A 12,591-nucleotide genomic window follows, 5' to 3' on the forward strand; every position below is an offset into this window, starting at 1 on the left:
TTAGAAGACCTAGAAAAAGTAAAGTTCATGGGCAGGAATCTATGTAAAAAGGTAACGGTATGCCGACAGGATCACTACATTAGGATTCTTTGTTTCAGTCACAATTTTTCTGGGTCTCAGTTTCCTCATCTATAAAATATAAGAGTTAAACCAAAGTTCTCTAAGATCCCTTCTAGCCTTATGACTTATACAACAAGAAAAAAAAAAAAAACAACACACCAGAAGTAATGTTTAAAGGAAAATGAGTATTGACTAAGGAATAATCCCATTAAAAAGAATACAAAGTAAATCCTATTATAACAAAATTAATGATGCATCCTTGCTATTTTGTTGAAACAGAATTTCTTTAATATGAGCATCACCATAAATCTTCTAGCTAGCCAGCCAATCAACAAGTATTTATTAAGCACATGGTAGATGCCAGGCATAGTGCTAAGTGCTAGGTAGACAAAGAATGGCAAAAAACACTGTCCCTGTCCTCAACAAGCTCGTGTTCAAGATACATATAACTACAAACATACCAAATATATTAGGCAACAGAGACGGGGAAGGGTGGGAGGAAATAGCAAAGAACTGCCAACTGCCAGGGGGGATTTAAGTGGAGTCTTGAAGGAAGCAAGGGAGGGAGGGGTTCAAAGTGAGGGAGGAAATCATTCTGGCATAAGAGACAGACAATACAAATGTAATGAGTAAGGAGATGGAGTGTTATGTGTGAGGAACAGCAAAGAGGCCAGTGAAGCTGGATCACAGAGTGTGTGGAAGGCTTGAATACTGGAAAGGTAGTAAGGGGTCAGGTTGTGAAGGGCTTTAAATGTTAAAGAGAGGATTATATATTGGATCTTGAATACAATAAGGAGCCACTGGATTGTATTGAGTAGGGGAGTCACATTTACTATTTAGGAAAATCAATTTGGCAGCTGAGCAGAGAATGGAGTGAGGAGAGAGCTGAGGCAGGGAGACAGCCCAGAAGGTTCCTGCAAGGGTCCAGCTGACAGATGAAGGAATCGATACTAGGTGATATACTAGAGGTTATCTAGCTCAGCTCCCTACCCAGAACATAGGGATAGGGAACTTATTACTTCACAAGACAATCTTTTTTTTTTTAATTTTGGGGTAATTGTAATTGTTAGAAATCTCTTTTTTCATATGGAATCCAAATGTCTTGCTAACCTCTACTTACTGGTCTTAGTTTTGCCCTCTATAACCACCCATAACAAATCTAATCCCTCCTTGATGTATTTCAAACATCGAAAAGCAATAATCCTGTCCCCGCCAAGTCTTCCCTTCTCTGGATTAAGCCCAGGTCCTTTTATGGTCACCTTCCTCTGAATGAGGAGCAGCTAGATGACGCAGTGGATAGAGCAAGGCCTTGAAGTTGGGAGGACCTGAGTTCAAATATGACCTCAGATACTTATCAGCTGTGTGACCCTGGACAAACCACTTAACCCTAATTGCCCTAAATATCTGGGGCCATCTCTAGTCATTCTTACCACTGGACCCAGATGGCTCTGGAGAAGAGAGTGAAGTTGGTGACCTTGCTCAGACCTCTCTCACTTAAATCCAATACACTGCAAGTCATGACATCACTCTGATGTCATGGTCCTCTTTGAGAAGGAAGGAAGGACAAACAGCAGCAGCAATCCTCTGAATGAGTGCTAACTTATCAGTGTCACTCTTAAAATGTGAGTCAAGACTGAGCACAATACTCCAGGTATATCCTGATCAGTACAGAGGACAGTGGGAGAATTATGTCCCTATTCTGGATGCCAAACATGAATTAATATAGCCTAAGATCAAGTTAGGGTTTTTTTGGAAGTTACATCATACCATTGATTTATATTGAGTTTGTGAGCAAACAAAATCCCCAGAGCTTTTCATCACATGACATGTCATTAAAGTAAATTCCCTAAACTCTGACTCCTCACCATTTCCCATCCCAACTTCTTATTTGCCTGGAATCAATACTTGTGTGATTGATTTTTTAAAAAACCCAAGTAGAACAATTTAGATTTTAACCCTGTTAAATTTAATTTTGTTAAATTTGTTTCATCATTTCAGCTTGTCATTCATCCATGAACCATTCTTCTCAGTTTTATGGCAGCTACAAATTTAAGTGTCTTCTGTCAGTGACCAATTCTTCCCCCACACTTTTAGGTTTACTTGAAATCAAAGTATCTTAGAACGAAGATGGGACCTTTGAGGTCAGGACTGAAGGGAAGGGTTCAATGCTGAACCCTTAATGAACATTGTTTGGATACTGGTTCCAAATCCATGGAACTATTACACTCTCATCCAACCCATAATTTTACATATTGTCCCCAAGAATATTAGAAACTTTGTTAAAAGTCTTGCTGAAATTCAGAAATTTGAAAACTATGTTATTCCTCAAATTAGAGTAGTAGAATGGAAACAGTGCTAAGTTTGGAGTCAGAAGACTTGAGTTCAAATTCTGGCTGTGCCAACTATGTGACTTTGAATGAGTCACTTTACATCTCTGGATTTCAATTTCCTTGCCAGAGTCCAGGAGAGTTTATTAAGAATTTAGTAGTTAAAATATTATTTCTTCCACTTTTGTGATCCTTAGCAATATCAGTAAGAATCAGTTTCTTCTAGGCTTCAGCCTTTTTGGCTGTGCTCTTTTTGTCTGACATTCTTTGATTTCATCCTCTTGTTACTGCCTCCAGATTTTATAATGAATGCCCTGTTAAAATCTGAGCTCAATAGAAAGTTCCCTCTGCAGCCACATCAATCTCATACATTCTTCTTTTCATGCTCATGTGAGAGTTGGAATAACGCCCCCTGCTGGGAGGAACATTTTGTGAGCTCTGGCCTGAGGACATAGCTATGTGACTTTAGCGTCTGGAAGTTACATCTATAGAACCACCTGTGGGGCTTGTCAATCAGAGCTACCAGCCAATTAGCTTGGAGCTGTGTGTGTGGACGGCCCTGTTTCCTGTTGGAAAGGAGGTTTCTGGGAGGAGGAAGGAGCAAGCAAGCGAGCTCTCTTTCACCCAGGACCTCAGTTTGAGTGGAGCTAAAATGCTGGCTCCCTGAGATAGATAGATGAAGGAATCTTGGTCTCTTTCTCTCTCCTCACCAAATTCTTATGCTCCTTTATAAATACTTAAAAGTCTAAACTCTTGCTAAAGCTTATAATTTATGGCGACCACTCAATAGATTTTTGGACAGTTTAGCTAGAATTTTAGCCACCATACAGACTCACTAAGATAATTTGCTATTACACTGTCAGAATTTTGCTTGTAGAGTACTACAACCCTTCTAAGACCTAAGAGGCCATGAAATTATATCAATCATTGCTAAGAAATGTGTAGAACTGCTTTCCTAAAATCTAAGGCACACATCTGATTATGTTTGTCATGCCCCTTCTTGGCTACCACAAACTCAAAGACAATGTAGTCAATTTCTCCTAAGTTTTCTCAAGGCTTCCATTTTGTCTTTCTTCTTGATCAGGATTAAGCACATGGCAGCAGCATCCCCTACAACTACTAGAAGTTGGGAAAGAAATCAACAGATAGATACTTAAGGATTCCCTGTCCTTTTGAAGAAGCCATTGAAACAGCTTTGTGATTGAGAAAAGAAAGTAAATTGACAAGTTAGAAGTATTATTCTAACTATAGTTTCTCAATAAATATCACTGAAATTATATAAAATGACACATATATTTGTCATTTGACTTATACACACACATTGAGAAAAAATATTCACTGCATTTGGCTTATTCATAATAAAGAGATCAACAAAAAATTATTATTGGGGACTATAAATCAAAATAGAAAATTTTTTTGTTATAGCAAATATATTTTACTATATTTTGCTACAATATTCGTTGTAAAGAACTTTGAATTGTATTGTAAGTAGAGGAAACAATACAGAAAGAAACAAAGGATAGAGAAATACTTAGCTAACAAGATATTTGGGGAGAAAAAAGTAAGTAAAAGCTAGAACCACATTATTGTCTTTTACAGATTATTTAGGTGGCTAGAGAACAAAGATAAAATATTCTTGACTAAAGCCATTTTGTGCTTTTGAATTTCTATAAATGATCTACAATCTCTAACTTAAGGTTGTGGTAAGTCTAGGTTAAAAAAAAAAAAAAAAGGTGAGTGGGCTCAAGCCATCATGAAAATATTGCCTCTCAGAACCCCTGACTTGACTAGTATAGGCATGATCAAAAATACTTCATGTTTCCAGAAACTTTAGACTATCCAGTTATTGTTCAGGCACTGTGCAATGGATCAAGAGGGATACATTACTATTAGTACAACCTTACTATCTAGAAATCTACTCAGAGTAATAACTATCACATACCTGATGGACAACTGAGAATATGAGAAGACCGTTACAGTGAAGTGAAAGAGGAATATCAAAAATGATCCAAACTCAATATAATAAAGAAATATATATTAAGTTTGAAAGAAGATATAAAAGATAGTAACAGAGTTAGTAATAGCCAATGAATGCAAATATAAAAATATAAAACATGGTGGGGGAAGGGGGAAGAAATAGAATAGTCTAAAACTACAATCTTATAGAAAGAGAATAATGCAAAAACTGAGAATTAACTGATACAGTTCCATAAAACCTTTTTTTGTGTCAATAATATGTAAAGAAACCAAACTAAAACATGACATATGGCTCAAAGCTTCAATAAAAGGTAATAAGGGGCGGGGGGGGGGGAAGGGGGAGAAACTGGATCAATGTTGTCCAATAAATAAGAAACATCATATAAATAAATCAATATTTGTATGTAATATATATTCATACATACACATATATGCACGTGGATGGATGTGTATGTGTGTGTGTGGATGTAGATAGAAAAAATTGACTAAAATATTAGCCAACTAAAAACTGACATGGGACAAAATGAAGAAATGAACTCCATTTTGGAAGATGAGTAAAATTAAAAAAAAATTTTTTTTCTTATTATCAGGCAATAATCTGCCTGTGGCAAATTAGTCATAGAAAAAGTATACATGGTAATTGAAAATTTTTAATATATGCAAATCAGCAGGTCTAAAAGACATGCGTCATGGTGGGCATAAAGGGAATTGGTTTTAAAAACAAAAACTTACCAAAAGCACTTACAATTATGTTTGAAAAATCATGAAGAACTGGGAAGGATTAGAAAAAAGCAAATATGGTACCAGTCTTCAAAAATGGTAAGAAGCATGCTCCTGGTGATTACCGGCCTGGTAAGTCTAACACGAATCCCTAGTAAAATAGTGAAACAAATATTAAGAAGAAAAATTGTAAATATCTAGAGGTTAGAGGACTCATGAAGAATATGCAGTATGGAGATTTTACTCATTTTAAATCACATTAGACAACCTTGATGCTTTGATAAAATTGGTGAGAAAAGGGTATCTGAAGTTGTCTTCAAAAATTAAATTCTGCTTCATAACAACTTTGTTTTGATTCAATACTGTGATATAAATTGAAAACAAATTAAAAGCCCATCATCAAAAGGTATGATAAATAACAGTGACTCAAGTTCAGGCCATCATTTGGGGATAGGTAGAGGTTAAAAGTTTCATTAACATTGATGGTCTAAGAGAAAAAAATATGAGCCATGAAATCTACAGATAACAGAAAACATGAAGCATTACTATTTCTGAAATAACACAAAGATTACTACGGAGATGGGAAAGAACAACTTAGCAAAAAATATAACCTGGGAGAAAATTTTAAATTTATTTAAGAGAAGTGAGAAACTGAGAAAGAAGAAATAGTTTCAAAATGAATAAGGTAATGAAAGGTTTAGTAACTCTGACCAATATAATAATCCACCACAACTTTCAAAGAACTCATGATATAAAACACTATCCACCTTCAGTTAGAAAACTGATGAACTCAGAATGCAGATAGATTCATTTTTTTTTCTTTTTCTATTTTTCTTTCTCTTTTTCCCGAGCATGGATAATGTAGAAATGTTTTACATCACTATATATATATATATAATGGGTATCCTGCTTCTTGCTTCTTCAATGGGTGGGGGAGGGAGAAAATGTGGAACTGAAAATTAAATTTTTTTGAAAAAAGTAAATGATAAAGGTGAGAAAATTGACTATAAAACTGAATAACTATGTTATATAACAGAAAAGAATAACATGATTTGGGAGCTACAGAGAAAGAAGTACACTTTGCAGAGGCTAGAAGACCTCTATTTATGTGAGTTTAAGGGTATTTCATTATCAGAAAGACATTCCAAGAACAAATAGCTCCATTTGGTCATGGTCAGGCAATAGTATTACAAGAACTGTTTTAGAGTGCTACTGTAGTACTTGATCACTAATTAAGACAAGATGCATAACACAGTGATAGAAGAGATATAATTACGAGTAACAAAACCGAAATGAAGAAAGGGAAAAATAAGGGTATGATTAAATATAAGGCTAATGTCTTGAGAGTAACACTGAGAAAGCTATACATCTCTGGATAGATTCCTTCCATGAAATATTTACAATACCCATTCTTGGAGGTCAAGAATAAACTTATATAGCATGGTTACTTAATAAGACAAAATACTACATACAGCGCATTAAAATACTAAACTTAAATACTAAAATCATGTTTAGGAAGCTATCTTGGCTGGTTAATAAGTTCAATAAGAGATGCTTTTTTGTTTGTTTTTATTTCAAAGGTCCATATGCCAGGATCAGTTCCTCCACTGACTATAGTTCAAGCTTCCAAGCTCAGGTGCTGTATCAAAGGAACAAAGGCCCATATTAACACTTCACTGCCTCACTAAAGAAGTAGTAGTCATATGAAGCACACTCAACATAATTCAATGCATCTAAAGCCTATACACTATTAAAGAATGCCAAGATCAAATTTATTGCCATTCCCCAAAGAAGATCAAGGGGAGAAAGAGGAAGAACAAGAGAGAAATCAATATCTGGAGAACTCAAATGCTAACACTGCATTTGAGAGCAATTAATGTGAGAACTAGAGAATGACACTCATAGGAAAGAATAAAATAGGTACACTGTTTTATAGTTAGTGTTTATGAGTTACTATGAAAAGTATATGGAAAGAATCTTGATTAAGTACATAACATAAAACTACATATGTTAAACTTCATCTCTTATGGCAGATGTTAGTTAACAAATATAGTCCAAAACCATCATGAGAATTATTTCTAAATTGTACTACTGATAATCTCATGACCAAAAACAGTATAAGCAAAAAAGAAATCATTAGACCTACATTTTTTTCTGAAATGTTCTATCCAAATAGACCTAGTACTTTTTAAGCTCCATTCCATTTACCTAAGCATCCATTGCCTCCATTCTCTCCTTCAATCTATGTTATATGAGGTGAAGAGACTTCTAAAAAGTTCCTATATTCTATGGTTTCCTGTCTTTTGTTCCTCCAGACCTTTCTTCTGCTATACACTTATCCCCACTTTTACTTTCATTTTGTGCTATTAAATTCTTCAAATACTTGAGGAATTCTCTACTTATACAACTCAAGAACTAGAAACTAAAGCTAAGTGACTTTCTAATTTTGGAATGGAAATGAAGTCTCCAAATGAGCCAAAACTTACCTGTTTCCAGTTTGATGACTGAGCTGGAGCAGATGCTGGACGCTAAAAAAAGATAGAAAAATGGAATAAAGCCATATATTCTCCTAAAATTCCTATGTCCCCATCCACCAATCCTAATATGTGAAGATGGTAGAAAGTGATCGCCAGGAAGAAATCTAGAATGAGACTTCTATAATATGGAAGTGGTGTTTCAAGAGCACTTAGTTCCCCATATGCTGTCTTCTTCTGTAACATATCTATTTCTAACCTCATTTTCATAACTCTGAAAACACGAACATTCTTAAAACTGAAAAAACAGAAACCACTCCAATACTTCAAAAGAATTTACTCTTCTGCATATACAGATCACAACACTTACATGCCTTGTCATTTGGTATAATTCTTTTCCTTACTCTGACAAATTCATTTCACATTACACGTAATGCAGCTGCAATTTCTTTAGCCACCAAAATACCTTACAGGCTTAAGGAGAATGACATAACATAACACCATTGCCTACCAGTTAGCAAAATAAAGAGAGAATGGATACTCTAGGATTTTCATAATTCTGACAACAGAAACCAACAATTCATCCATAACAGACATGTAGCCATTCCAGAGAGAAACTTGGTGAAAAAAATATATTAAAATTGCATGGCAACACTGATAATATAATTTTTTGCTAAAAACCCTATGAGATCAAATCTATAAATGTTAGTTATTATCATTATTATCTAGATGACTGCTATTTACAGTAAGACTACAGGAACAATGTGAGGAAAAAGCAGATAACCAATTGTGATCAATTTTCCCAGTACAATAAGGGTCCAGTTCTCTAGTTCTCCCTATTAAAAATAAAAACAAAACCCTTGATCTATAAAGATCCATTGATCAATTAAAAATCAAGCTCCTAGTTTAAATTTTCTTCCAAAAAGATATCTCTCAAAGAAGAACACTCCTTTGTACCACATTACAAAGTTTAGATTTTCTATAGGAAAAAGCATCACATACTTAAATAAGTAACATTCTGTCTGCCTGTCAGTCCAGACATATTTTATCAGTGCAGATCACTAGCCTATGTGGTATGGGCAAATATAAAAGAAAGAGACAAGACAAAGGCCCTGCCTGCAGAAAGCTTACAATCTAGTAAACAAGATACAAAGAATAACAAAGCAACAAACCAGGAGTACACAATAATAAAGTACAGAGAAAAGAAATGTTGATTAGAAGCAAAGCAAAGGAATCATCAGAATGAGGTGGTTTAATTAAGGAATGCTTCTTAAAGGAAGATGAGCTTGGAGGCACTTATGCAATCAATCCAGATGGGCAGAGAGGAGAGGATGAGACCTCTAGATGGGAGCATATGATACAAATGAAAGCATGTTTAGTGAGAACCAGCAAGTGGTTATGAGAAGAATGACAAGCTGATTGGCGCAGCTGGAACAGAAAGGCCATTCTGGAGAGAGGGTAATCAGACAATGCCAGAGTTATATCCAAGAGGATTTAGACCCTATACCATTTCACTTCAGGTAATGTTTCATGGATACAGTTGAGGAGACCCACTTGTTGGGAAGATTTTCAGCTGTATATCTTTTGTCTGGATCATGAGGCCAAAATGAAGATCACAAAATACTTAACAAAGCAGCCACTGGGAATTAGTATATAATCTTTCCCTTTTGTGCACAGATTATATGGATATCAATCTGAGAAAGAAGAAAAGAAAAACAAAGAAAAGGGGAAGTAAAGCAAAAAGAAGGAGAAGCAAAGAAAGTAAGAAAAAAAGAAAAGGAAAACAATTTGATTGACAGTCTAAGCTATTCGCCAAGGCTGAATGCAACTGGCTGTCAGCTACCTATCTATGTTCCTATTAAAAGTCCCATGGTGTAGTCTTCTCCAGCAGGTGCCCTGACAGTCCATGTTGCCTAAGCTCACCCATTTGGCTCTTATGCCAGCTTAAACTGTCCACTTCCCTGTGGTCCTCCTAGAGGCTCCCAGAGGCTGAATTCGCTTACCTGATTTTTCTGGAAGGGATTTCGCCTGGAAGGCTCAAATGTGGGATAAATTGGCCTGGTTGATGACCGTTGAGAAGAGTCTTGGCACACAAATCCTGAATAAAGAATGAGCAACATTAGAATCTGCCATTTTCTAGGAAATTTGCAGGTCTAGCTTTACCTTTTCTTTTGTAGTACAAACCAAGTTTCACTGCCAATATCCTACCCAGGCAAAAGCATCCCAAAGGTCTCTACCTTCAACTATGCTTAAACTTGAAACCACCATAACTAAAAGGGACCAGATACAACTCTTCTGGCTATGTAGGTCATTCTTATTAAGAAAATGTGATGAACTTGAGAATAATGACACAAACAATTAAACCCATTGCTGCATACATGTTACAAAAACAAGAGCTGTTTTAGGAACTCTGTTGAATGTTGACTGGAAAAGAATTCTTCATTGGGAGAGTTTGAAAAAAATCCATAAGGCAGGTAATAGGCCTGCCTGTTTCACAGTAGTTATTACATCTTATTAATAGCTTTGAGAAATCAAGCACTAGTTAAAGTCTGAATAGAAGCAGTTTTTCTTCCAAGGAAAATAGAGTAATTGAGTCTTTTAATTTAATAGTATTTATTTTCACAACCATAGTTAAGGAACCTTCATTTTTAGCTACCAGAGAAGAAATCATGTTAAGACCAGCAGGGATTGTTTCAATGAAAATGCATCCAGTATTCTTTATACAAAGAAGGCTTTGACGTGTATGAACGGATATAGAGCAAAATAAGTGGAACCAGAAGAACAATTTAAACCATGATCACAATAAGACAAAGCAAAGCAGCACTGAAAGACAGCTATACTCTGATCAATACAGTGACCAATCCTGAAATCATAGTATTATAAATCTAGAGTTCAGAGGGATAATAGAGGCCATCTAGTCTTATACTCTTCTTTTCCCAGAGAAGAAATTGTGGTCAAGGGAGGTGGATTGATCTGTTCAAGATCACTCATATATTAAGTGTCAGAGATAGAATCTGAACCTCAGGCCTCTAACTCTAGGGACTCTTTCCACTGTACTGTAGGACTAAGAGAGGACCATGCCTTCCACAGAGGAGGGAGACCACATGGGTAGATGGGTCATATGTTGAAAGATATTGTCAATATGTTTATTAGTTTGACCTAACTGTATTTCTCTATTACAAGGGAGGGTCCAAATAAGGTGGAAGATGAGAAGAGGAGTCACTGGAGAAGTGACAGTGATGTTTAAAAAAATACTTTTAAAAAAAGATTTCTTTCAGTGAATCTATATTTTTTGTAGGATGGGAGAAAACTAGGGAAGTTGGGAGACACAACAGGTAAGAACACTTTCTCTCGCCTCCCTGAAAATATAATTTCTTAGTATTTCTTCCAAGAAAGTTGGCAAACCTGAAATTTCACCAATACTGAACAAAATACAGACTATACCTCACTTTAATAATATATAAAATTCAGAGAAAACAACTTACCTACAACAGTGAACATATCTGAAATCATACTGGCTTTAATCTTTAGGTCCAGAGGTGCATCACTGGAAGTAAAGAAAGAAAATAAAGGAAGAAAAATAAGGAGAGAGATTATAATTTAACAATTTAATGGATCAGATACTTCCTTAAGAAGATACCTTAAAAAAAAAAGATACCTTCAATGTTGGAGAAGCTGTGGAAAAATTGGAACACTAGTACATTGTTGGTGGAGCTGTGAACCAATCCAACCATTCTGGAGAGCAATTTGGAACTATGCCCAAAGGGCTATGGGACTGTTCATACCCTTTGGCCCAGTAATACCACTTACTAGGTCTGTATCCCAAAGAGACCAGAGAAAAGGGAAAAGGGCACACGTACAAAAATATTTAAAGCAGCTCTTTTTTGGTGGCAAAAAAACTGAAAACAGAAGGGATACCCATCAGTTGGGGAAAGGCTGAATAAGTTGTGGTATATGAATGTAATGGAATGCTATTGTGCTGTAAGAAACGATGAGCAGGAGGAGTTCCAAGAAACCTGGAAGGACTTACATGAACTGATGCTGACTGAGAGGAGCAGAACCAGGAGAACAATGTACACAGTAACAGCAACACTGTGATGAACAATGGGGATAGACCTGGCTCTTCTCAGCAGTGCAATGATCCAAAACAGTTTCAAAGACCTCATGATAGAAAGTGTTCTCAATATCCAAAAAAAAAGAACTGTGAATTATGAATGCAGATTGAACCATACTATTTCTACTTTTGGACTGCTTTTTTTCCCTTCTTGTTTGAGGTTTTTTCCTTTGTACTCTGATTCTTCTTTCACAAGATGACTAAAGTAGAAATATGTTTAATGTGATTGTATATATACACCCTATATCAAACTGCTTTCCCTCTTGGGGAGGAGGGAGGGAAGGGAGGGGGGTAGAAACAAATTTGGAATTAAAAATCCAGTGCAAACAAATGTTGAAAATTATCCTTATATGTAATATGTAACTGGAAAATAATAAAATAATAATAATTTTTTAAAAAAAAGAATATACCTTCAATGGGCTTTAATAGATCAGAACTCTGAGAAAATAAAGGCTAACTAGGCATAGAGTATATTAGATCCCCAGAAAAGAAAATATCATTATGAAAAGCCGAGTACTAGAGGCTAGTGTTATATACTTCCTTTGATGGACAGGCTCAGTACAAAGGTTTCTTTAAGTATTTCACCTTTATCTTCCCAGTGATATAGAGGAAAGCTTTTACTGTATCACACTTATCTGACTCAATTTCATTAAATGGCATATTGCCAACATCTACTTTCACTGAGCACTGCATCTGGGTGGTTTTCAGTATAATCATAAGAGTTTCCCAATTGTTCAGTGAAGTTCACAGTTAATCAAAAGTCCTGGCTGTAGAGGTTGTGAGTAGACTCTTATCTTGTATTCAAAATTATATTCCTCCCTTTCTTCAAAACAAAGAGTCAGCCAGAAAGCAATAAAGAAATTTCCCATGTGAGGTCACTTTAAATTTTTAGAATTGAAGCGGCACAAGATATGGAACA

The 12,591-nt window shown here is 35.7% G+C and overlaps 1 protein-coding gene across 9 annotated transcripts in view; it reads right to left on the reverse strand.

Annotated features, from left to right (window-relative positions):
• Positions 1-12,591, reverse strand: part of TTLL5 (tubulin tyrosine ligase like 5) — a 342,013-nt gene that overhangs the window by 243,156 nt on the left and 86,266 nt on the right. For 6 of the 9 annotated variants that reach the window (XM_043985332.1, XM_043985339.1, XM_043985331.1 and 3 more), the window contains exons 14-16: positions 11,044-11,105; positions 9,562-9,656; positions 7,571-7,612 (exon numbers count right to left, since the gene is read on the reverse strand). In XM_043985332.1, coding sequence (XP_043841267.1) covers positions 7,571-7,612; positions 9,562-9,656; positions 11,044-11,105 — 199 coding nt within the window. The remainder of the gene's footprint in view (positions 1-7,570; positions 7,613-9,561; positions 9,657-11,043; positions 11,106-12,591) is intronic. The other 3 variants (XM_043985336.1, XM_043985334.1, XM_043985333.1) reach the window with 1 other exon arrangement.

Source organism: Dromiciops gliroides, chromosome 2, assembly GCF_019393635.1.
Source record: "Dromiciops gliroides isolate mDroGli1 chromosome 2, mDroGli1.pri, whole genome shotgun sequence".
Classification (NCBI taxonomy): Eukaryota; Metazoa; Chordata; class Mammalia; order Microbiotheria; family Microbiotheriidae; genus Dromiciops; species Dromiciops gliroides.